The 26,967-nt window shown below is 34.5% G+C and overlaps 1 protein-coding gene and 1 long non-coding RNA gene across 5 annotated transcripts in view; one reads left to right on the top strand and one right to left on the bottom strand.

Moving 5' to 3' along the window:
• The window catches only part of LOC140335603 (uncharacterized), a 40,394-nt gene extending 35,490 nt beyond the window's left edge, over positions 1-4,904 (top strand). For both annotated transcript variants that reach the window (XR_011921732.1, XR_011921733.1), the window contains one exon: positions 3,965-4,904. This is a non-coding gene — a long non-coding RNA (uncharacterized lncRNA). The remainder of the gene's footprint in view (positions 1-3,964) is intronic.
• The window catches only part of MAP3K20 (mitogen-activated protein kinase kinase kinase 20), a 99,511-nt gene that overhangs the window by 19,424 nt on the left and 53,120 nt on the right, over positions 1-26,967 (bottom strand). For 2 of the 3 annotated variants that reach the window (XM_072418347.1, XM_072418349.1), the window contains exons 9-15: positions 25,347-25,421; positions 24,517-24,623; positions 17,891-18,026; positions 2,690-2,734; positions 1,598-1,628; positions 1,370-1,509; positions 456-518 (exon numbers count right to left, since the gene is read on the bottom strand). In XM_072418347.1, the coding sequence (XP_072274448.1) occupies positions 456-518; positions 1,370-1,509; positions 1,598-1,628; positions 2,690-2,734; positions 17,891-18,026; positions 24,517-24,623; positions 25,347-25,421 (597 nt within the window). Of the gene's footprint in view, positions 1-455; positions 519-1,369; positions 1,510-1,597; positions 1,629-2,689; positions 2,735-7,617; positions 8,279-17,890; positions 18,027-24,516; positions 24,624-25,346; positions 25,422-26,967 lie in introns of those variants that run through there. The other variant, XM_072418350.1, reaches the window with a different exon arrangement.

Genomic DNA, 26,967 nt, shown 5'->3' with positions numbered 1-26,967 from the left:
GGGAATGGGAGCATTGTATCGGTATTTTTTTTTATATATTTATAATTTGTATTCATTTTTTTTTTATAGAAAACACAATACAACAAAACAAACAACACATACAATATGTTTCCAGATTCCCAAGTTAACATTACCATTTACATGCATTGGTATTTTGATGCAGTGCATGCCATCAAACTTTAGTGCATTATGGTGCAATACACACAGGTGAATTGGTTTATTGCACTGAGGTGCCATTTAAAGCATAGGAAAGTAAATGGCGGAACACAGGCTGCTGTGCATAGAGGTAGCACAAGTTATAATGTAAAGGTTTGATGGTGCCCTAGGAAAAACTTTCGAGACAGAAGCATTGAAAGTGCCACTGCTACATTATCCTTCATTAAATACAAGTTGTCTGGCTGTAATTCAGATCCTCTGGATTCACATTACTAAACCTGTACTTATATAATTCTTACCTTTGTAAGTGGTGGGAAATGAAAAAGGTTCAGATAATCGTGAGTTAATTTTTCAATTGCTGTCTGCAAAGCAAAGAAGAAAAGAGTTAGAAAAACCCAGCAAACACACCAACAAAATCCCATTTTGTTTTCAGAACTGATAGCCCAAATTATAATGGAATGAAGATACTGCAGTTTTTATGCCACACTGAATCTCTATTGTAGTTGTCATTCATAAAATGTAGGCAGCAGTGTGCAGCCTGCCAGTGTTTTCTGCAAAACGCAACTGTTCTATAAATATGAAAGCTTGGGTCCCTATAGAACCAGCAAAGGCTCAGGGGTTAGCACTCCAGCCTTTGCAGCGCTAGGTCCCAGGTTCAATCCCCAGCCAGGACACTATCTGCATGGAGTTTGCAGGTTCTCCCCGTGTCTGCGTGGGTTTCCTCCGGGTTACTCCGGTTTCCTCCCACATCCCAAAAACATGCAGTTAGGTTAACTGGCTTCTCCCCAACAATTGACCTTAGACTATATTAATCACATATGACTATGGTAGGGACATTAGATTGTGAGCTCCTTTGAGGGACAGTTAGTGACACGACTATGGACTATGTACAGCGCTGCGTAATATGATGGCGCTAAATAAATACTGTATAATAATAATAATAATAATAAAGACTGGAAGCTGTCAAGATTTACTCTCATAAATACACAAGGTATGACAGAAAAAGGCTTGTAAATCCAAAAAATATTGTGACACATTTCTCACGTTGCAATTAATTTTCTGCTTTTTGGGCATTTTTAGCACCCAATATTACCTTTTCTGTCACTTCAAAACAAACTTGATTTTATGTACTTTACAAATACTAAATACAAATTTCCCTCACTTTGTAGAGATTTTCTACAATATTACATTACACATGTTTTCTGTGGCATACCTTTAGATGAATGATATGTCCTTTGGAGACAATACCCATATCTTTGAGGTCACTTTCCTCCAGAAGGAGCAGTCTCTTTCCTGTAATGTGGTGTTCTTTAAACAGAGTGGCATAAACATTCTGAAATGCGCTGTTGTCATCTGCAACCAAAAGCAAAAGCTGCTCAGAAAAAGAAGCCTTTTCTAACAAAAGTGCATCAAAGAAGGAAAACAGATTAGCAAAACTTACCTTGCTTTACCAACTGTTGCATCCAGAAAAACTGAAACAAAAGTATATTACCTTAGATTATTTATTCAAAAACACACGCAGAAAAACAGGAAATTTCGCTTATTAAGGTTTCTGCTCACTAATCAGAACAAAGTTTGGTCAGACAAATTTAACAGACCTAATTTTTAATAGGGATGGGTTAGAACTTAGGTCCATTAATGAAAATAAATATTATCTAGAGCTTAAAAACAGAGCAAAGATAATGGTGTTGTTTGCAGCATTAAAATATTACTTTTATTTTGATCTGCAATAGGAAAATTACTTCAACTTTATGTACTCTACTTTCAAATTTTCCTAATTATTTTTTTTTAAACAGGAAAGCAGCATTTAATAGCCTCATATTTAATGTTCATGTTTAAATTAAAAAAATTAAACCCCAGCCCTTCCTCCAAGTTCTATACAACTGTGTCCCCAATATTATCTCTGCAATCCTGTCCGCCGTCTCTGAAGGCTGATTTTCATAAAGAGTAAATTCGGATTATGAGTTGGTACTCCAGAGCTCCAGTTGGGTTTGACGAGTTTACAAAGAACATGTGAAAGCCTGGGGAAGCAGTGAATCCTGTGCATGCAAACTCCCCAAAACTACTGAGATCCCTGGAGTACAAGCTCAACCTCTGGAATACATCTCCATAAGACTTGAAGGAGGTGTGAACACTTAACAATTGACTGCGCTGCAGGGATGATGTCAAATACATGGTTGAAATTCATATATGTTTTACCTATATATGTTGGCTAAGACACCAAGTCCAATTCTCATATAATTTGAATAATTTTATCCACCAGCTAGGCAGGCTGGAATCATCACAGGATATCTATTGGACTGTTTACTAAGCTGATCCTGTGTACACTTCTGGAAAGCCTGCTTAATGCACAATACAGAACAACTATTGTCTTTTATTACTTGGGAAACATGAAGAACAATATATCAGCCACCATCGTATATTGCCTTATGGCCTGCACTAAAACATTGTTTACTAAAATTTTGGAAGATTAGATATAGTTCCTTGACTATACAATGCAATGCAAAGTTGCAATGCTTTAAAGAAATCTTACCACATCTTCTTCTGTCCATGAGCATATATCAAATGAGGGCAGCAGCTGCATGAAATGAGGAACACAAAAACATCATATTAGACATCACTATTGGGGGACTAACATAGCATCCACTGTAATAAAAAAAACTGCACGATTCAAAAGTTTACCTATTAAGGTCAACTTCTCCAAAACAGGTATATAGGTTCTAAGATATATAAGATATATATGACTTCTACCGTGCTAAATGTCTTTCAGACATACCAGTGCTAACATATCTAAACCAAACTTCCCAGTTCCACTGAAATTCTGCTGTCATTGCAAAGGTAATGATTGATTTTACTACCTCCCTCCCTTTTGAAGTTTGAAGTATTTATCTATGCATAATATCTGTCAGTGTTAACAGTGTATTGCGTGACTTTATTTTCCTTGCAACTCTGTCCCTTAGGTACAGAATTGAGTATAATCACAGACATATGTAAGGTATACAGGTTCCAGGAATATTCATATTAAAGGACATAAAATATGGGGTTTTCGTTTTTTTGCCAAAAACCCCATCTTTTCTGTCCTTTATATGAATGTGTACATAATCCAGGATTAGGCATAATCAATATTCAGACATAGCTAAACGCATCCACCACACACCACTATTGTATACAGGTTCCAGGAATAGTTACCTTTAGTCAGCGTTTCAACTCCATTCAGAACCTGCATAACCTATATTTACCAACAATCAAAGGACAATTAAATAAAAGAAAATTCTAAAGCTTTACAGGGAACTCTCCAATATTGCTTAAGTCATTACTTGCATTCACTCATCTAGTTCTCCTACTTGATCCATTGCTACTCCCACTTTTGTTGTTTGGTGGGATGTATGCTCCTTGTGGTTTACTGTCTCTTACCTGTCTGTCCCTATGAGGGAGACAAGTAGACATGGCCTGCATATTTTTTACGGTTCACAAACTTTGTGTTTGAAAGCCCCCGTTTTCTTGGCAATAGTGTGACTTGAAACACAGGGGCTGTGGTGAATAAAGTGGTGGAACTTCACATTTTTTTGTATGGCCATCACAAGGACAAGTAACGGAAAATGTTACCAGTGGGGTAACATATATACAAACCTGAGTGAATTGTTAGCTCTCCCCCACTCATTGATGTTATTGCTCACAAAAAAAACTAAACAAAACAAAAAAAAAAAAAAAAAAAAAAAAAAAAAAAAAAAAAAACAACTAAATGCCCTGTTTACTGGTGCAGTCACATAATTCTACGATCCAGTCTTATGTCTTTTTTCTCTTTCAGGTGTCTACAAGATGTGTGATGTGGACACCTTATATTCACTGTGCAGAGGTGAGTCCTATTAAAATCCAGAAAAGGAGACTGCATGGGGGAAAGTCAGCAGCAGTTTTGCCCTGCCTTGTGTCCTATATCATGCCAAAGGAACACAACATAATAAAGTTCTTCAAATGTGGCAAAATATTATGAAGCTTTTCAAAATTGTGCATAAAATACAATTTTTTGTTTACTATGACTTTTTGTATCTGGGATCAAGGAGCAACAAGTGAAAGAAAAAGGAGAAATGTGAATTCTCTAGCACAGGAAAGACAGGGCTCACTAGCGAATACATTATGCTCTGTTGTCCTGGTCTGGGGGGAGGGGGGTCAACACTTTATCTACACATGTCTGAACCGCCAAGGTCTTCTGTTATTCTCAAGAATGGCTTTTTACTATGATTATCCAATTATGTATTCAGAAAAATAAAACACAGATTTGTGATCGCTGTCATTCCTATCAGCACTGATAGATTTCCATTAAGTGGCGGTTAAAAATGTATGTATGGAGCATTTCTGCATGGCATAAGTAGATGCATATGCTAAAAGCCGCATGTTCAAAGTCAGTATCACGTCCGTGTTGCCACTCACTTCTAATTGCATGTAGATATCTAATAGCAAGAAATGTAACACTGAGGTCACATTTATCGGTTCTAATGGTTATCATTAAGCTAATATTATTTTTACTGTGGCCATCGAGGCCGATTTAATGGAAATTGAGGCTTCATGGAAATGTCCTACTATGTATCAAGGAGCAAGGGGAAGGGGAGGTTAAAAAAAAAAATGAACAATGAAATGATGACATATTTAAAAAGAATTCTGTCCAATGCACCCCATTAAAGAGTCTTCAAATGAAATTAGAAAGCAATTGTAAACCTTTCGGATCCAAAATGGTTGCCATGTGTTTTGGGTCCATGCTTGTGGGAGTCATTAATTCCTAATGAAAAATCAATGTTTCCCCATGAATTCTTAGCCAGTGATCAGATAATGTATCTTCTTCATATTGAACGTTGTTTGGCCTGATTCAGACAGTCTGAAAGCTTGCAGTTAGCTGTTCCTGGGCACCCCTATAAGTGCCGGGAAGAACTTCTTGTACCATGCTGTGTTCATGAAAATGCTGTGTATTGCAACTGCAGTTGCAGGGTGGTTCAACTTCAAAGAGTTACGGGCCATCTTCTAGTCTCAACTGCTTTCTGATCTCCATTCTCTAAACTGATCCCATATGGCTGAATGATAGAGCATGCAGTAAATCATATGGGCTTTAATGTCAATGGAATCCCAAAAATACATGTTAGATCTGTTTAATGACTAAGCAGCTCTTAATAAATTATTACCTGGTAATCTTGGGGGAGGAGGTTCTGAAGATTTAACACCTCCACTGCTAGGGTGACCACACTATGCCCCTGTAGATACAATACAGTGACTGAGAGTTGTCACCCTAGGAAATGAAATGTGTTACTGGCAGTATTACCAGACAAAAAAAAGGAAAATAAATGCAGCTTCCACACCTAGGGACTGGTAAGTTGCAACATTTTTTTATTTTGGTCTTGCCATAAGATTTATATATACACTCCATATAAATTTCTTATTTTTCACCAAGTAAAAAAAAAATTGTGATGTTATTAGCTGATGTCAGAAATGAAAGTGAATGAATGAACCCTTCCCATGGCTCTTCTGTGCTGCAGGGAGCTATGTACATCATGATTGCTCATAGGTGAAGATTTTCTTTACATAAAGTCCAAGGTTACTTACTCTGTACTCCTAAAAATGAACTTGAAGATCATGGGGTTACAGACCATTACTTCCGTAGTGGCATTGCCTACAAATTCCCATATAGCTGATATATTCATTATAATGCGCCACGATTAGTTGCGCTCTGCAGACAGTAATCCTTCTAATGACAGTAAATTGCTTTGTTCTGTAATACTGAAACCATGGATAATCTTCTATTACTAATACAACCAGAATAAATATGCTCTCTTCAATTTGAAGCAATGTAGAAATTCATTAAGAGCATTGAAGCTGCCTGATTACAGAAATACAATGCTTAAATATGCCGTAATTCCTCCTAATAAGGCATGACAGATCCGTGGATTGAAATGTGTTGATGAATCCCATTTTAACACGGATGGCTCAATACAAGACAATTGCTGGAGGAATGTATCAAAAGAACATAATCTGTATTGCCAGGACCTGCGGCTCTTAATTGCTGTGAAGCAGACAAGCTTAAAATATTGAATGTTATTATTGAACAAAACGTGGAAGGAATTAAAATAATCATGATCAGTTCTAGCCCTGTTCAGAATGTCCCTGCAGTGATGGTATGGTGTAAACTCAGTGCAGAATAATTGAAAAAAAAAAAAGTTTAGGAGATGATTGTCGCCCAGGCTGAATGGTAGTGCTCATCTAGGTGAAAATCTGAAGTGTACAAGGTGAATTGTTGGTGAGATGAATGATCCATCAGGAACGATTGCTGTGCACTATCCTCCCTTCGCCATACACTGCGCTGTGTGCACATCATTTGTTCACCTGTCACTGGAAACCACCATAAATTATTGTTTGCCATCAACAGTGATCTGATATGTGTACATAGCCTTCAATTCACACCCTCTGTCCCACTTACAGCCATTAGTTCAAACATAAGGAAAATCCTCCTATTGAAAATACTTGTTCTGGTGTTAAATAAATAGGACATTCTCTTCACTATGGGAGATAGAAAAACCCAGCAGAAGATATTAGCCCATTTAACCCTGGACCCTGCCAACAGGTTATTTAAACAAAATTCTTTCAATAGTATTATATGTGCTTTTTAGCATATTTTATGTCGATTTACTAAGTCTATCTACTGTCGATCTACTGTGTAGACATCTAAAAGTCCTGAGACTGCTTCTAGGCGTTGCCAACTTTGATGGCAGCAGACCAGATGCATAATTCCCATTCAGTATTCTACAGTATTCCCCTAAACTCCTCCTCCCTCACCTAGTACATAAATGGGTATGCACTGAGGTCGGGATGGTGGTTAGGAAGCTGGGCCAGCACAGGGTAGTTAGACACTCATGGAAAAGGAAAGGACACTACTATACAAGTAGAGGTTGTTCTAAGAAAGAGACTCAAAAAATAATTTGATAAAACGTTCGGAAGCATTATAAAAGTGAATAGAATAATTGTTTATAGACAGGGAAATACAGTAAGTAAACATTTAAACCACTTGGTATTCTCTGCTTTTACCTGCAATTTGTTTAAGCTAGTGGCAGGGACGCTTTAAAACAAGTTTCAGCTGAAGTTTGACTTATTTTATGACATGGGATTTCAAGCATCGATTATAAGAAAGGCCCTTGCATTTCTGCAAATGACTTTTTTTATGTATGCTTATTTCAAGAAAATGTAATAGTATATACAATTCACAGACTGGTGGTTTTTCCCAACTATGCAAGTGTATTAGAAAGACAAAGCCTACCCCCTCTAACAGAATGTCACCAATCTGACTACATGGATAAAATTCACCTTTGTCAGATCAATGTATCAGTGTATGAGCATTGTGCTCATTGAAGGTCTTATCACACCAATAAATAATCTGATTTCAGCAGGCGGTTCATATAGAGCAAAAATAAAGTAAAAGTGTAGTGAATGGCACAGTACAAATGTATTTATACAATAGCAAAATAGTAAAAATTTGAAAACCAGGCATCACAAACATTAAACACAAACCATACTGAATAATATATTTTCGTTATCAAGAAACAACACAATTTGTTTCAAGTTTTTTTTTTAAACACAACTACATTAAAATGACAAACAAAATAATACCTTCTCACATTGAACTGACCTAAAAAGTGTGTCTACAAGAGCAAATATATTACAAACGTCAAACCATGTTGGCCTTGTGCTTCACACATAATAAAATGTCCAAAGAAAAAAAACAGTTGGCTTGATTTTCTCAATCAGACTTGACCATTCATTCGCTGCTATCATCTGACCAATCGAAATCCCCGAAGCCGACAGCCATGTTGATCTTCTTGCCTTTCCTGACTGATGTAGTTTTGGAGGAGTTCTGCTTGGCTTGCATGTTTATTTGAATCCCAGAATGCAAGACGGGTCCCACAACGCCCATGTCGAAAATATTCCCGAAGCCCTTCATCATGGCCTGAAGGCTTTTGTTCACGCCATCTACCTCCCCGTTACTGGTGGCTGTGATCTGACATGACATCTCAGCACTGTTTGACTCCTCTGTTTTAGATTCAAAGAAACACTTCTGAGAGAGCCTCGCAGGAACAGGAAAGTAAAGCTATTAAAAAGGAGGAAAGGACAGAGGCAAAAAAAAAGGAAAGTTAGAATCAATTTAAATCAAAGGATCCATAAAAAAATGGATAAGTTGGCAGTAATTGGAAAGTAAAATGTTTAGTGATTTACTTGATGGACTTGATCAGAGCCAAACTTTATTTGTGTGTATGTGTGTAACATTTTTTTTTCCATTAGGGAGGTAATCTTGAAAAAGAAAAAAAAAAAAAAAAAGCTTTCATAATACATATAAAAGAAAAGCAGAAATGTAAATAAAATTTTAGAAAAATGATCAAAAAGGTCCTACTATATTGACCTGCCTTTCATTTAAAAGGATTATTTAAACTGATCCTATGTACTCATCAGTCAATATTTGCTCATTTGCAACATATTGATTGATATTGAATCTCCCCTGATAGAGAACAAGCTACATGTCGCTGATCCAGCTAGCAAGGAAGGGACTCGAGCATTATAGGGTTTGTACACCTCAATTCTATTTTTCAGTATGTTTGCCATTGTTCCATCCATATATGCTTGTGTTACTTACTTCAGTAACAATATACCAAACCTCCTTACTTACCAGAGGAGGGGTACAGTTATCTCATTCTTTTTCAAAAAGAAGGTACGCGTTTTAGTTTTTTTTAATAGGCACAGGTCTGATGTATTTATGTATGTATATATTTTCTTTAACTCTGAACCATAAATATTTATGTATTTTTCAGCATATTCAAATATTTTTTCCCCAAGGACAGATCATTTTTTATGGCTGTCTTTAGTTATATTACTAATGAAATTTTTTTTTGTATAAAAAATATTTTCTATAATTCTAAACCCCAAATATGTATGTATTATATGCTAAGACTAGCTCAAATTACTTCAGGGTTTAGGGTGCAGAGCTACTGTCAAGCCAGACGTTTTGCATGATGCTCTGTGTAAATACAGCCAATGGCTTTAAGTTTTGAAAATCATGACATGGTGTTATTTATATCATGTCATTTTTCTCTTCTCAAAGAAAAGAACTTTTTTCTCATTTTCGGCATCCTCATTCAAGACATGCATGTTACATAAAATCTTAATTTATTAAAACCAAAGTAAAAAAAAAAAAACTATGATATTGATACATTATAGTTCCATGACACACCCATCTGTTTTTATAACATCAATACATGATGATGGTATTATTAACCTCCTGGGCGTTACACTGATGTCTAGATTTCTGTACCAAAAGCGGTACACTGTTTTTCATGAAATTTGTTTTTAAATTGTAGACCTGTAAGTTACAGAAATATGTCCGAACAGGGTTCTAGTAGATATCATGAATATAAAAAAAGTTTGAAACCCACAATCATGTAAAAAAAAAAAAAATGTACTTTTAATAAAATCCTATCCTATTTTTTTTGCATAGAAATTTTTGTTTATATTGTGGGCTTGTAATTCTTAGGATTAACTCCGGGGTATGATAATTATATTTATTTATTATATTATAATCATAAATTATAATACATAAATATAAATAATAATTTGAAAAAATAATGAAAAAATAGACAACAATGTAATCTAAAAATAAAATATAAAATTAAAAACGTACTTTTATTTTTATTTCATGTTGTGTGGTGTTTTTGTACTGTAAAAACTATTTAAAAGCAGATTACATTGTACTCTGCTTTTAAATTTCCCTCCCTGACACACCCCCATACATCACCACTCGCATCACCCGGAAGATGACTCACCCTCCCGGGGTGATGTGAGGAGGGGATTTCCCTGCGTGCTCACAGAGACAGAGACGCTGCTCGCATCTCCAGAGAGATGCAAAGCACAATGAAGGATTTCTGCATTGTGCTTCACATCTCACTGCAGATGCCAGCAGCAATAGCAAATCTTTTATTGCTGCTGGAGGAGCTGTGGGGACAGGGTAAGTATTTGCTTTCAGTTGTAATCCAATTGTCATACAATGTATGACAATCGGATTGCAATATAACGTTTGTTTGCATTTTTAACCACCTGGTGAGAAAAGTTCGGGTTTAACACTTTTTGCAAGTGTTTTTACCCCGAACTATGTCGGGTTTAACGGCCAGGTGGTTAAAAAGGATTTATATAGTGCCAACATATTATGCAGCTCTGTACAGTAAATAGAGGTGTTTTACAGTTACCCATACAGTTGATTCACCCATCGGTTCTTGACCCGTTTGGCATACTTATTCTGAAGAAAAACAGATGGATGTGTCAGTGACTATAATGTATCAGTATCATAGTTTTGTTGTTTTTACATTTTGTTGTTTCAATAAATGATGAATGAAACATGAATTTATAAAATGAAGGTGCCTAAAATGTCTCAAGAGGGAAAAAAGTTCTTCTGCTTGAAAGAAAAAAAATTACATAATGTATAAAGGGGATGTGGCACTAATATTTATGACTCTACCTTAATGCAGTACAAAAAGCAAAGTTGTTTTTTATATAGCAAATCAGGTATAAGCATGTACATGTTCTTACACATTTTTACTATTTGAACATTCCAACATGGAATTTACCTTTAAAGTACATAACAATCCCAAACCCCAAAAAAATAATTGCTAAAATTTATGATTATATATTCATGATATAATTTAGGCCGTGATCATCACCTCTGTGGATATAAGTCTAGGAGTCCATAGAAGGTACCGCACTCTGTACAGCATGCACACTTTATTATAAGTGGGTACTTGTAGTGACTACCGCAGATGGTGCCATGTGGATACTGATCACAGTAAAGTCACCATACATTTCACACCTTTACTGTACCAATCAAAGCCACACAGGTCAGACAAACCAACATTATGGGGCCACACAGGCTTTCTTCTTCAAGGCAACATAATGACAACATAGCCAGTATGTCGCCAATAAAGGAGACATCTTCAGGGACTTAAATGCATCAATAGTTTTACTATATAGTAAAGGCTATTTAAAGACATCTGACACAAAGTACAAAGAAAAACTGGCAGCAGTGACTAGGTATGTTCACTTAATCATATGTACTTAACCAATTCCTAACTGTGCTGCTTTATTTTTTAAGAAACACATTTTTACATGCGGCTAGTGATGAAGAATTACATAGGTAATTGTAAAATATTAATCAAGAACCCCAAACACTTCTTTAAAAATAAATGGAGAAATGCGGTGTTCCTCTCACATACAATCGTCTCAGAAAGAACATTTGCTTTGACACTACCTTTTATATAACCTCTAATAAAAACTATTTTTTTTATTTTACATTTAATATTTCGCAACCTTTTGAAGAGACATGTTCCACTAGATTTTTTTTTAATTTTTTTTATTTTGTAATAACTTTTTTAAAATTCTTTTTAAACAAAGTATATAAATAGGTGCCAAAACACAAAATAACATTTTAATGTTGATATTTAAGATTTTGTTTTTTAATCCATAAAAAAAAAAAAAAAAAAAAATATGGAAAAAACTTTAACAAGCCCTATGCAAGCAAACGCAGTGCTACATGGTACATGACATTGTGTATTGTGCAAAATAAGATCAGCTGGGTTAGCTAATAAAATAGATGTCAAGACAAGTTGGGAGGCATTGCTTTTATTATATACAAACAGGTGCTATTACAACAAACACATACATGCAAATACATCATGCAAGGTGAGCTCAGGGATATTTATTAAAGTGTTTCCAATGAACAGTAGTTTGACTTAAAATTGCAAAACATAAAAATAGTTTTTAAACATTCTTTTGCATAACTTGATACTGAGAAAAAATGTTGGATTTAGGGGTGGGATAGGGTACTAAATTTGATTAAAATTTTCCAGAACTACCAAAGGACACTGTCGCTAATACCTCTCAGGGAAAAAAATTGAGTTTGTCCTGCCAAATCATAATTTAATCAAAGATATACTATGCAAATATTTTATGAGCTCTTTTGCTAAACTAGGGCATTGTATATTTAGGAGGTCTGGTCATACATTACAGACCAAATACCTTCTAGGTGGTTTTCATATTAAACAATAATATTTATTTATTATGTATGCATACTAATTACACTTTATTAAATATCCCATTGCTTTCTCATTGCGCTAACAATACAGACATTATGTTTGTGATGCCAAAAAAATCAGTGAAGTACATTAGTTAGCAAATGCTATGTTAAATCATTAATAAAGTAAATCGTTTTTACCATATTTAAAAAATACAAATAGGCCTATATTTATAAAACAGGGAATAATCTACTGCCAATAATACAAATGGACCTGGAAGTTTGCCACAAGCGAATGTTTCAGGGAATGCCTGATTCTGTTTTACAAATAGATCACATAAAATATACATAAATAGTCTTTAAAACAAACAAAAAAAATACTGGGGACCTCTTGCTAAAGGAAACAATATGCAATATGGAGACTGTTATTCATGATTCAGATTTTTCTATGTGAAAATGCATATTACTAGCTTTTTTTTGTGGGGGGTGGGGGGCAGAGCAGGAAATGGGTAAAGTCCCTAATAAGGTAAATTTTTGCAGTCTGCATCCTGTCCAAAAGAACGAAGAATAAATGGAGAGAATGTCTCTCAAGTGACCCCCAGTTGTCCCCATTGGAGAATTTCCTTTACCTTATTGCTATGATGTCACATGTGGGCTTTACCCTTACTTTTTCTCTTAAAAGGGCTGAATGTCTCCAGAGGAGGCACAGACAGCAATAAAGATGTAATATGTAGGCCCCAAACCTCCCTAATCTATTCAAAAGGGAAAAAGGTTTTGTTTTTAAAAAGACTTAAATACTGAACATGGTATTAAAATAATAAAAAATCCAAATTAATTTGGGTATGTATTCATAGTGTGTTCTTTAAAGCAACTAGTGTTAGTACTTGAACTTGACTTTATATTAGCCTCTTAAAATCTCTGTGCAGCTCAGACTTGGAGCAGGATTAGCAGTGCAAGCAGCCAATCAGATTTTCTGCAATGCTCATAGGATAACAAGAAACATGATGATAGGAGGAGCAAGCAGGATGACAGATGAGCTTAGCGGCATGCTGCTTCCCCTTTACCGTCCAAGATCTAATCCTAAACTAAGGCTGGGGGCAGGGACAAGACCAAACATAACTGCAATAGGAAACAAAATCAGGATGCAGCAAGCCAACAATCCTAAACATACAGGTCATTTCACAAAAGAATGAAGTGAATGTCTTGGAGCAGCCAAGTCAAAGTCCTGACCTTAATCCAATGAAAATGTTCTGGAAAGGTCCAAAGTGAGCTGTTCATGTGAGAAAACCTGAAGCTGTTTTGTATGGTAGAACGGGCTAACATGCCTCAAAACGATGTGCAGGAGTGATCAAAAGTTTCTGCAAATGTTTAGATGCAGTTATTGCTGGATAAGGGGGTCACACCAATTAACGAGAATATAATTCACTTACTTTTGCCACATGCAGATCAGATTTTTCAGATTTTTTTTAAATCCATGTCTCATCGTTTAACTATTTTTTCTTCATCTAATTCTATGATTTTTTTAAATTAAAAATCAGTTCTTTTAGGGCACATTTATTTAAAAATATTGAAATTTATTTTTAAATTTATTATTGAAAAAATATTGAATTTTTAGCGGTTCGGACTTCCAAGCACCTCTCTATGTATGTTTTCTTTGTTTTTTTTTTTTTAGAGTGCTGTTCAACATTACAAAATCAGTGTAACGAATGGCTTATTCCAAATTCATCAACACTTTCCCAAAACCTTTAAGATATATCTATATTTCTTTCATTTCCAAAGACATTTGGTGTTACGGTATATCTGGCTCACTAATGAGTTCATTATGTTGGAGAACAGTAATCAGGCAGCTCATTCTAATCAGTGTCCCTCGGCTGTAGTTAGCCAGGACACGCTTTTACAGGGACTTTTCTTGCTTTTTTTATTTTTAGATGGTTGTAATGATTCACATTTATCAGATCATTTTATAGAATTGCTGAAATAATTAATATGTTTTACACCATGGAGGTGTATGTACCAAGAAACAACACATTGATCCAAGTATACTAAAAGCTTGAATATGCCGTAATCAAACATTTTTATACTGAATGGACATATTTTTTTGGCAAAGGACAGATAAATTAAGGGCAAACTTTTTTTTTCTCTTGTATTTGTAATAATTTAGGAAATTATGAGAAAAACTGATAGCTATACAGAAAAATGCTCATTTTAAGTACAGCACACACAAGATGTTGAAACATTTAGCAATCTGACTAAAGAAAAGTAACTATTTTTCCCTGTATACATCTCACAAAACATGAAATCTATGCATGCCTAATAGCAGTGTTGCTTGAACATGGCTGTGGCTGAACCTAATTTGAGTCTATCTACATTAAGAAGCATGGTGGGGGGCATTCTTAGGAAACTACCAATGTCAATCACCAGCCAATGGGATCACAAGTCCATTGTTAAGGTACACAGTGGACCCATTCCCCTTAGCATATAGTTGTCTGGAGTAGTTTTGGATGGAGTAGGGAAAGGTCAAGGATATTATTTTTATATAGTTGCTGTCCATTTCTCTGCTAGGCAGATTCTCTAATGTTCTTGCTGACTACCATCACCCAAACAGAAGGTAATGGGAAAAACAAAGTTTGGTGATTGTCTAAAGAACAAGAGGTTATGGCACTTGCAACGACAACTTTCTAAAACATTATTTCCCTCATATTTTTAAAAATACAGTGACTGATTTACTGAAAAGCTTAAGAATCCTCAAGAATAAACTGGGATGACTAAATTTGTTGTAAAGTAAAATGTAAAGTTTACAATATGATGTTCAGAGAAGCGTAGTATTCACTTTCTCTTTGAAATAGAGCCCGAAACCTTCAAAAACTACCAACAATCATTTGGATTGATAAGAAGCATCTTAAAAGACTGCTCTGATTTTCTTACTTACACACAGATGCACTGGTACATTTAATAATACGATTAGTCAAAAACCACCCCAAGTTTGTCCATCTCAATCACAAGTTATTTCTGCAGTACTAGAAAACCCCAAAAAATAATAAAATAGCAGTAGCTAGCTCTGTATAAAAAACACACATCTGTTCAAAGTAAAAAAGAAATAATAATAATAAAAAAAGAACTTTTTTATACTGCAATCCAAAAAAATACCAGAAAAGAAGATCTTACAACATTGGCATGGCATTAGATTGCTGTTAAATATCACATAATTTGAGCAGGATTTTTTGTACTTAGAAAACACAATTTTGCCAGTTCCATTTCCTTCAAGATCATTATATGGCCAAAAAAGGGTTTACACCACTTAATTGGAATCTAGTCCATTTTTGAACACTTGACAGTTTAATCCTGTGATGTGTTCTTGCTTCTTATAAGTACATCCCTATTTATTCCCTCAAGCAAGGAACACAATGTGACTTGCCTTCTTTCAAGGATCTAGAAGCTGATACAGAGGTCACACATCACTACCAGCTGCCTGGCAGGTCAGCCAATTAATTTATAGTTATCTTGTAAAAGTTCCTGAGATTTTTCTCTTGGCAGAACACTACAGAGCGATAATATCCCAATAAATGTCATTCTTGATCAGCTCGGCTTGCACCATAACAAAAGCTATTAAAGGTGCAGTCCTGCCGGTATCTTTTATTATTATTATTATCAATCCTATAAATCGAATAAAGTGTGAGCTTGAATATTTTTTTCAAGGTGTACAAACTGTGAGATGTACTCATCTGATGTACTGTGCATCTGAATGTTACGTTGTCAATAGGACATTGCTTTGTTAAGCCGATTCCTTAAGAAAGTGCCAACAGCCAGGACAACATGCAAAGTGCAGTAACTTCCAGCAACCAACAAGATTTAAGTTCACAGATGTCTAATCAGGGAAGCTTGAACAGGGTTGGGCATATGCTTTTACTTACTAAATCACTGTGCATCCATCTTATTCTATCTCTTTATCACTGGGGTTTTGGACTATTATACACCGTTATAAATGGAAACGTAAACACTATGTTGGTGTTTTATACATATAAAGATAAAATATTAAGGTAATAATATTAATATATAAGGTCCCAAATTTCCAAGAGTACAACATAAATTTGTAGGGGCTAAAAAATGTGCTTTGTTTAATAACCCCTTCCTTAGCAAAACCATGTCCTTCCCAACACAATTGTACCACCTGATAAAAGCCACTATAAAAAATGTATGCTGGTAATTATGTGGTTAAAATATGTCATGATAAATAGTATTCAGTCTTTACAAGTAAAACTGTACAGCAAAAGTGCCAGTTATTCTATTCTTAGACATCACCCAGCTCTGATTTAATGGCATCAACAGGTAACAACTATGTTACAGAGGGAAAACAAAAAATGCTGTGTAATATTAAAATCCAGATATATGCTTACCCTGCACAAAGCTGGGGTTTAGTTTACAAGCTGAGCGCTCCAGTTCATTATTCTGTATGGGATATGACTAATAATGTATGGGAAAGTGGGAGGACATCATAATGTATGGAATGCTGCAGCTTTTGGTACCCCACAGTATATTTCTTGGGTATGTGAATTAAAAAAAAAAAACAAAAGGCTTATATTGAATGATGAATGAAGAGGCCAATAGTAATTATGAATAAGGCACAAAATCTAAAACCCTCAAGCTATACCTGCTAGAGCAGGTATAGTAACAATAGCCTATTCTTTACAAATACAGTGCATGCAAAATTAATAAAATGACTATTAAAATTGAGGATTTGAGATTTTGTGCTTAATTCCAAATTTTTTAAAACAGCCTAAAAAATTACATTGCGCCATTCGCTGAACGAGTTACAAAAGGCACAAATGCGTTGTAAAACATATTAGGCGTCCTTATGTTAAAGCCATGCACTGCCCTGCGTGGGAATAATTCATCGTGAGATAACATATGTACATTCATTTGTGTACTGTCATTTCATCTAGGAATATATATGCATTACTTATCTAATAATTTTGCCATTTTACAAAATATTAACTTATTAGGACTTATATTTGTAGATAGAGCATTAATAAATGAGGACTATGAAATATTGATAATTGGGCAGGATAACATTTAAAAAATGCAATGTTTTAAAAAGTCAGTAAATGCTCCTAATAGAACCAAATTTATTTCCTATTATATTTTATCATTACATGAATACAAGAATACAAAATTGGTAGATAAAAGTTGATAGGCTATCCATATTAAAAAAAGGTACTCAAAGACATGGGGTAAGTTCCTGAATATGGGTGGATTGGGTGACTAAGGCGAATGAGCAATATGGTCAGAAACTACAGAATGATTTTTGAGCTCAGGCTGGCAAGTGGAAGGAATGTGTCAAAGGTAACAGAAGACTAATTACCACAGTTTCTATCCACCAATCTGTTTTTTTGCCCCAATTGGGAGGCATCTAATGTTTAAGAGCACCTTGAGTCAGACAAATCCTGTAATCCTTGTTGCGATTTTAAATTTAAAGAAAAGTTCCTACCAATTATTTTCCCATGTTAGTCTTCACATACTGGTTTCATTGCAGCAAAAGTGTTGCAATGCTACCTACTTGTGATTTGGTACCTATAAGTACAAGAAATTTTGAAACACAAAGATCATGAGGCATAGTAAACGCAAGTTCCATCATTTTTAGGTAACTGTACTTACCGGCGTGTGCGACTGTTCTGTAAGCTTCTCCTCCCACATTTTTAGGCGCTTCTCCCGTTCTTTCAGTTCTTGTTCCTTAAAGCTCAAGTCTCGTTCCAGCTTTTTCAGCCTCTCCAGTGTTTCCTCAATTTCACATCTGTGCATTACAAAGAATTTGGGTATTGTTTAGGAACATTTAGTAAGCAAAGATAAATCCAACAAGAAAGGCTGGGTGATGTTCCCATTCTTAAATTATATTTAAAGCTGATAAACCAACATTTACCTACTTTGTTTTAAATGTGAAGGAGAATCTGAAATAAAAGTTGTTGGCCTTGTTAACATGCAATAATTGAAGGCCCCTACATGTTATAAAATACATGGAAACATAATTTTTGACACAGTAACCTATAAAACTAGATTTGTAAAATTACGTCACCAAGTTTGTACTGCATGGAGGAGGTGATGATGCCCACAATTATAACACAGGTAGCCTATAACCTAACCAAATACTAACAAGACATACAAGAAGGTAAGAAAGTTCAAAAAGTTAGTTGGTACTTCTCCCTGTGTTATCATGGTAAGAAAATGCTCAGAAGACTTGAATTTATGTAAATGTACTAGAAGAGTCTGCTGGTACTGAGGGTCTTGTGAGCAGTCTTGAGCAGGTCCGGCATTTTTTTTTAGATTGGTAGGCATGACAAAGCACAATGGCTGTTAAGATCTAAGAGGCCAATATGAGTTTTCCCCATATTTTCAAATTTCATCTCTTCTATTTCTCCATCACCTGTTCTAATCTTCTAATTCTAAAGAAAATTCTGCGCATTACATATTCTTTTCCGTCATGTTCTACTCCTTTAAAACCATTAACTGGGTATTACGGAGAGATTTACTTTCTCAAAACTCAGGTTGTGTTTAAAAGCTCATTAAATAAAATGTGGACATTTTGTCTTGTGGGGCATCAAACACAAAGCAATGGGGCTTCAATAAAAAACACCTTTTCAGAAGTTCTCTTATTTAACAAATTAAATATACCATATATGGTCTAATACCTAGCAAAATGACCTTTTTATTATAACTTTTTTAAAATAATAATAAAAGTGGGACACACGCAGACCACATGGTACCATATTCAAACCTACAACAAAGATGAAAAACAGCTTCTACAAAGGCCAATATTTTTTTTCCAAGCAATGCAGAAATATAGATTGGGTTGCCGCTAGGAATTAAAATATTCCCCACTGACAATCGGTAGGCGGTCAGCGATGGGAATTGTTCCAGAAATAAGGATCTAAGCAAAGCGATCAAATAAGTCGAAGATGAAATTTTTATACAAAGATTTTGATATCTCATAATTCAATTCTACATACTGTTCTTTTGACCTTTTTAGAAGCTCAGAGCAAGCCTACTTTTTTTTTCGGCAAATGCCTCTCCACTGTCAACATTACAAAACCAGATGGACGGCCACCTATCACTTAAGACAGATCTGCTACAGAAGCACAGAACAGGAGAAGGGTTTGATCTTGCCAAAGTAAAAGCTGAGACAGTGGTGATTCCTCATTAAGTGTAGTACTTACACAATAAAAGGTAAAAATATAAAGACAGACCCCCCCCCCCCCCTTTTTTTGCGCTGTAAAAAATAAATTCATTTTTGAAACGCACAGAATTTTTTCATTGTAATTTTTTTTTATTTAAACAACTGAGAAAAACGGGGTTGTATTGACTTGTATTGTAGTAGTATTTTTAGTTCAATAATATGATTGTCTACGATTGCAAATTGTAATAAAATTATTACTTTTATTTTTTACCATATATTTTTTTATAATTGACAATATAAATCAATAAGTTTACTGGTACTAGCTGTGGATTAAAATCTTTGAATGACAACTAGGAAAGAGTTTCCTCTGAGCTACCAAAACAGCTCATTTTTATCTAATTACTAATAGTTAGTTGAATTTCTACAAAAGTGAACAAACATCTGACATCTGAGTTTATTTGGGGGATTTCAACTACTTTTTAATTCATTACTATATTTAATATTAATAATTTCAACTTTTAAAGTTAATTCAACCATCCTAAAAAACATTGCTATACCATTTTTCAATTATGAATTTCTTCCTGTCAACCCCACATGCCTTCCTGAATGCAAACAATCCCTGCTACAAATAAACAATAAATATTTAATATCTTTGTATACAATGCATTTAGAGCCTAGTTATAAAAAACAAAAATTGTAAAGGTGAATTACTAGGCTTTTGGTTTGACTAAGTAGCAATTATTTGGTTTTAAACACATATTATTGAGAGTTAAGTATTTTGGAATGATCTTTTTCCCCAAATCAAACATATGAACTACATTCATAGTCTTAATTATAACTAACACTATAAAATCATTGCATTTGGAGATAGGGTTATTTGTTTTTAGAATGCTATTTGTGACTTTATAACTAAAGGAATTTCTATAATCCCAATAATACCCTTTAAAATGTATTCTTTATATTTAAATATGAACACATTCTTGTGTGTTACTTTGTGTCAGGAGAACTGAAGATGAACTTTACATAATTTTTACATTTTTGTAAAAATATTAACACATTTATTTTAGGAGATGTATGATAAGTAAATGCATGTGTATGTTACCAATGGAAAAGTAAATGGAGAAAATAAGGTGGTACTTTTGTTGACCAGTGCCAGTGTCGGGAAATTGCATAATAAAAACAAGCAGAATTTTACAGTTAAACAATATTGCTAAAGAAAATAAAATTGAATTACTTTTACAGTAAATGCTTCCCATTACCCAGGTGGCCGTGTGAGCACTAAGAGTGAATCTTAGCCGACTTATGGTTTGTTGGACAAGATGAATGCATTCATCCTCTAATAATCAATGATAAATTAAAACTAATTTTAATTTATTATTTATACTTGAATAAGAATACCGATATACTTCTAAACGAATCAGGTCAAAGCAAGCTTTAAAAATAGTTACAGAATATAGTCATATTTAAGCCATTTCTGGATCTCTGGTCTTTTTTTTTTTTAAATTCAGTGGCTTGCCTTTAATAAAATTGGATTTTTCTTCCTCTACCTTACAGTTCTAGAAGGAAACTCCCAGGTATTAGAAAATCCTGAAATGTTTCCTAAAAAATCCCAGACTTTAATCCAAATCTGGATTTGTTTTGCAACCATTTTTTATTTTTTAAACCAATATTTTATCTAAGTTTGTGTTTTTTTTTGCTTGTCGTGTGACAAACATATTTAATAGAAAGCAGATCTATGACACAAGATTCACAGAGCATTCCTTGTTTTTTAAGCAAAACAAAAATGTGTGTAAGCTGTCTGAACAAGTTGGAAAGGAAAGTCACTGCTATAACTTTAGTAAAAGTTTAAATTTAACATCTTTACAAGTGAAATATAAATTGCTTGAAAATTCTCCTCCCTTGGGATACTACTACTACTTTCAAAAACAGGAATTAAATGGGTATATTTTAACATTTTTAAAACCTTTTCCCCTATTTAATTTTTTATTTTAGACCCAGTGATCTAATCACTTTTGGAAGAAATAGACGATGATGATCCTTCAGCCAGAAAATAAGGGCAAAATCCATATGATTTTCTGCAAAGACTGGAGATAGGACTAGAGTTCAGATTTAAGCTATTTTAAAAACAGTAGGGCTGAGAGACTGGAGAAGATACACTTTCATCATGAACCTAGGAGATCCATTCCCGGTTTGTTGCATCACCCAGGTTCATTGATAAATAAATTATTTTATATATATATATACACATACATACATACATACATACATACACACACACACACATATATATATACTTTTCTTGGCAGTGATATGTGTTAATATCACAGCCCAATAGTTGGTGGGATCGGAAACCAAAGCATTCCAAAATATTTATTAAGAAAAGCATTTTTTAAACAAAGGAATGTGACAAAAGACCTCCAATTGCTGCACAGACCTGAAAAGCAGCTACAGAAAATATTTGAGCTCAAAAAAAGGTGGTGCACTAGTTACTAAATATAAACTCAATATTTCTCACATTGATGCTTTGATTGTTTAATAAATACAGTGTAAATGTTATGTTTGTGTTGTTTGTTACATGAATCTATCTTTATTTATGGTTTTGCTTGGCACATTTTACAAGCCATGTATGCAGAAATCCAGAAATGTCCTAAGGTTATAAAAAAAAAAGTTATGGAATGAGTCTTGTGAGTCTCAGCGTGTGTGCAAATTGTATTCCCCAACAGCAGATGGCGCAAAACATTCCTATTACCATCAACCAAACCATTCCTGCACCTTCACACAGTTTAATTAGAATAGCAATCATGTCAATGTTAAATCGTGGCTATTTTTACTCCCTATCATGTGATCCAGCTGCAAGCTCATAGTCAGTTTTTCCATTTGCAATTGAGCGGCTTCAATCTTCTGATTTCAGGTTTCAAAAAAACAAAGGTATTGTTTGCTTGATTTAAGGTCTGTCCCTCAGTCACAATATCTTGCTTTGCTGTTAGTCCTAAATATTTCCACTGTATTGCTCATATTTTATAAGAAGCTTTGAATATTCTGGGATCACTGCAGGAGTTTTCCCTGGCCTCAGTCCAGGAGTTCTTAATATAGACAGCAGTGGGAAACTTGTAGTACTAGTCCCTGGAGATACAGATTTTTTTTTTTTTGGTTAGCAATGTCCCCTTGCAAAAGCTAAAATGAGCAGATGCCTCCAGATAATAGAGGACTAAAAGAGAGAGTTTGGGTTTCATGATGGTAGACTAGGAAACAGGAATGAAAAAGTAACTAAATAAAACAGATCACCCATGGCTTGTGCGTAAGCTCGTAGAGAGCCAATTTTTATCATTTTAACATTATTGTTTAAGTATAAAGTTAAACCCTGGAGCTTTACAAAGGATACAGGTCTATCCACAGTGATTCAAATAAGTGTGTATGTTATATGTATGTATGTATATATATATATATATATATATATATATGCGCAGGTGGAGATTTAAAATTTTAAGAGTTGTCATAAGAGCATAAGGTTAGGAGAAATCTTTCAATAGAGCCAAATGTTTTAATGACATTTGTCTTAGATGGGAGATTTCCTCATGCTTCCTGTTGTGTTTATAAAGACAAGAAGTGAAAGAAATAGAAAGCAAAGGGTTTCATCTCTTTACTATTCAAAAGACAAGAAAAAGAGTCGATACCTTAAACCTGCCAGTAGGTAATGCTTTATCGTGGCAGGAAACCTGATGTCATACATTTCATTTCTCTTATAGGGCATCATCATAAAGTCTAGACATACTCAATGCCGTTTATGTACACTATGCAATATTAACATTGTGTATTTTATTCTCTGTTATCTATGCACACCATCACATCCAACAGTGACAAATATGTATAGATGAAAGGAATAAACAAAATATGTGATCCCTACTAAATTATTAAAAAAAGTATATTTATATGATTTGCATCACATTGGACATTTTCTACTTTTACTTAATAAAGATTAGTTTAATTTAAATAATCCTGTCTGTGTGGCAATAATGTAAAAACCTTAATTTGGCTAATATAACCCTATTACATGTAAGGGTACATCTTATAGGGTCATAAAGATGGAATCAGCAGCTGCAAACCCCTACTCTTACAGTAGACAGTAGTAGAGAGAAAATGGCCATCAGGTGTTATCAGCTGCAACAACCCAATGCTAGGGGATAGGTGAAGCAGAACTACAAATAAGACCCTGGAATCTATAGTGGCAATGTATGAATGTAAATCCATGAACTTATGTCTTTCCTGTGCAATTACTTTTTGTGTGAAATATTCCCAAACTGAAATATTAAAGGCAAGTCTGAATGTAGTGGTGACCACCCTCTAAAATATGACATTCAGTCCTAAAGAAGCCCCTCTAAGCTTTCCAAGGTCCTAGGAGAAAATAACTACTCTCGGGTGACCCACGACCATCTAAATGCTTTGGCTTGTTGTGGGGGCACTTATTTCCTCCCCTTACAATGAAGAGTTACTGGGCCTGCTTTATGTAAAATAATGTAATTACCTGCTGCCCATAATAGCTTATTAAAAAGCATGTGTGGGACCAGCCACCTGCCAGCCACCAGACCCCCTAAACATCAACAAGCATTTAGCCTTTGCAGAGCGGGAACAGCCCCACTTCTGGGGAAGTTGTTTGGGGCTCAGCTTTAAAGAAATAAAGATTCACACAAACATAACTGTGTGTTCACAATAATGTTTCTAAAACACCCAAAAATACATGAATGTGCAAAACTTATCTTATGCGTTATTGATTGCCCCTGATGTGAATGTGCAAAAAAACTGGAGAGATTCCATGGAAGGGTAAAAAAAAAGTGTACTTCATGATTTTATAGACCGCTATTAGTGGTTCACTTTTTTTTTTTTTTTAGTGGTACACTTTTTTTTTTAGTTAACAACACTAGCAATATCCAGATAATCAGATCATAGGAAGCATCATTGCAGTACTAGTTAATTTAGGAGATTACTACATTTACAAAACACAGGGCCACTTGTTGGATTGTGTAAAAAGGAACAGGGAGCAATCTATGCAGAGCTATAAAGATGAAAAAAATAAAAGATTTCTAATAATGGCAATTTATTTCAAGTTTTGCCATACCTCCATTCTGCCTTGTTATGTAAAAATGAATTGCACTGATCTGGTAGCTTGCTGTCATTTGACATAGACTCCAAGTTCGCTATGATTTGTTTGAATGATGGTCTTTTCTGAAAAAAAAAAAAAAAAAAGGGGCAAGCATAAGCTAAAAGTGTAGAAAAAAACTTTTTTTTTCCATTGCAGCTAGGAAAGGTTTTGCTACCTTTGCTAAAATTAATTACAGTTAAAAAAAAAAAAAAAAAAAAAAAAAAAAGGGCAAGCATAAGCTAAACGTGTAGAAAAAAAGTTTTTTTTTCATTGCAGCTAGGAAAGGTTTTGTTACCTTTGCTAAAATTAATTACAGTCTGTGCCTTTATTAACAGGTTTCAGTAAAGATGGGATTAGACAAATAGCAGTAAATCCATACACTATATGGAAACCTGACCATCACACCTACATGAGCTTGTTTGACAACTTATCCCAAAACCAGAGACATGAGAATGCAGTTCTCCGTTGTAACCCTAATGCATTTAGCGTCATGTTAAAGAACTGCATTCTGTTGCCTACAGTTTTGAAATAATTTGTCAAGCAACTTCACGACATGCGCTCTCCTAGCTTGGGCACACTGAAGAAAATAAGGAACACATCCAGGATAAATAGTCTACATGGTTTTTGATTTTTTCAATTTCATATAATAAAAGGAACAATCGTCTAATTTCTAAAATAAAAACTTTTAAAATGGATGCAGCAAGAAGAAAACCTTTCAGCAATGAAGTGTAGCAGCAATTAACCTGGCTTATTTTATATAATGGTTTATGCAAAAGGGGAACATAATAAACACGGTTATGAAATACCTTTGCATGAGCTTCCCAGCACTGGCGCATGAGTTCTGCAAAACTTCTTGGACAGGAGCTTGGAATGGTCAACCTCTGAAAATAAAAAGTACTTTAATAAAAAGGTTTTACTGGTCTACTCCACTGAATTTTATAAATATAAAAAAAAAGAAAATCAGCAGTTGCTTATGCAAGTTGCATAAGAGCCAATAACCAATAAATATCTGTAATAATCCAATCCCTAATTCTTGAACCATTATGAAAATACAGTTTTGTCCCTGAAGGATTACTTGATTTTGATTAAGTACATTGTATTATTTTCCTATTACAGCAAAAATGCTCGAATGAGTGTCAGGTGGATAGGTCATCCCACACTCTGCCTGTGCTTAGTGCTGATAACAAGCTTATAAAATACATTTAGTAAATCCTGTGCCATCTGAACTACCTGAAAGAAAGCTAAATCTTTGTTAACAGTTTTATTAGACATTTTGATTGTGACAGAGGGAACACAACAAAAAAAAAGTTCACACACCTATCCCCAAAATCGAAGGATGAACTATTAAAACATCTTTAAAAAAAACAAATTACTAGTTCTCTTTAAAAGATTTCCTGGAGCTCTACAGCTGACCAAAAATGGCCTGACCTGCAAGAAGCATTAGGGATGATAGCAGAAATTTGCACTAACTGGTATGTTATCTTGCAGCCTCAAACATGCAGAAGAGCTTTAAATTTGTCTCTCTTTAAATTTGCCCTCATTTCTAAACTGTATGGGATGTGTGGGAATGAGCCCAGCCAAGTGCCTGTGATAGAAAAGTACTTTGCTTGCTGGGGATAATTACTCTCACTAATGCCAATGTATAGACATGATGAAAAAACATGTCACAGGTACAGCTGATCGAAAATCCTTCAATAGAACCACTTGTTCTATTGACAATGGTCCAAGATGGGATATCCTCTTTTGGCATCTACTTTTACTTCCCAATGTGTTCCTGGGACAAGACGTGAAGGGAAATTTGAAATGGCAGCAAACACATTCTTTATTAGTACAAAACAAGATGTATTTGACTTGCACACACTTTGTTCTTTGTATGTTCACTGCTTACCATAATGTAGGCTTTTGCATTACATTGGTAAAATTACTATTATTTTTTTTAATATACAGCCCGACTCACAATATCTCCTCAATTTTAAAAGTAATGACATTTTGGTGCTGTTTAGAAACATGATCAGACAAGTACTAGACAAAATGTTAGCTATAACAAGCACAAGAACAGACAAGTCAGGGTATACAAATTTATATATATATATATATAACACTAGAAGAAAACTACTGGTAAACCTGTATATCATGTCAGTGCTTAAGAAAACTATTATCATTTGATATCTGAATATGAGTTAATAAATTCCAGACAAGTATGTACAACACCTAGAACAAAATCCAAAACAAAACGTATAATAAAATTTCTATTGGATGGCTCAGTAAAACTGAGTTTTTTTTGTTTTTTTTTGTTAATAAATAAATATTAGTTAGTTTTGTTCAATGTGGGATTTTGTTTGACATTTTAAAGGAGGTAATATAAATGATTAATGGGAATATTGTACTGGTAATGGAATAGCATTTTATATTTTACCGACATATGAT

The sequence above is a fragment of the Pyxicephalus adspersus genome, chromosome 7, assembly GCF_032062135.1.
Source record: "Pyxicephalus adspersus chromosome 7, UCB_Pads_2.0, whole genome shotgun sequence".
NCBI lineage: Eukaryota > Metazoa > Chordata > Amphibia > Anura > Pyxicephalidae > Pyxicephalus > Pyxicephalus adspersus.
The sequence above is the reverse complement of the archived record's forward strand: the minus strand, read 5'-3'. Positions and strand labels throughout refer to the sequence as shown.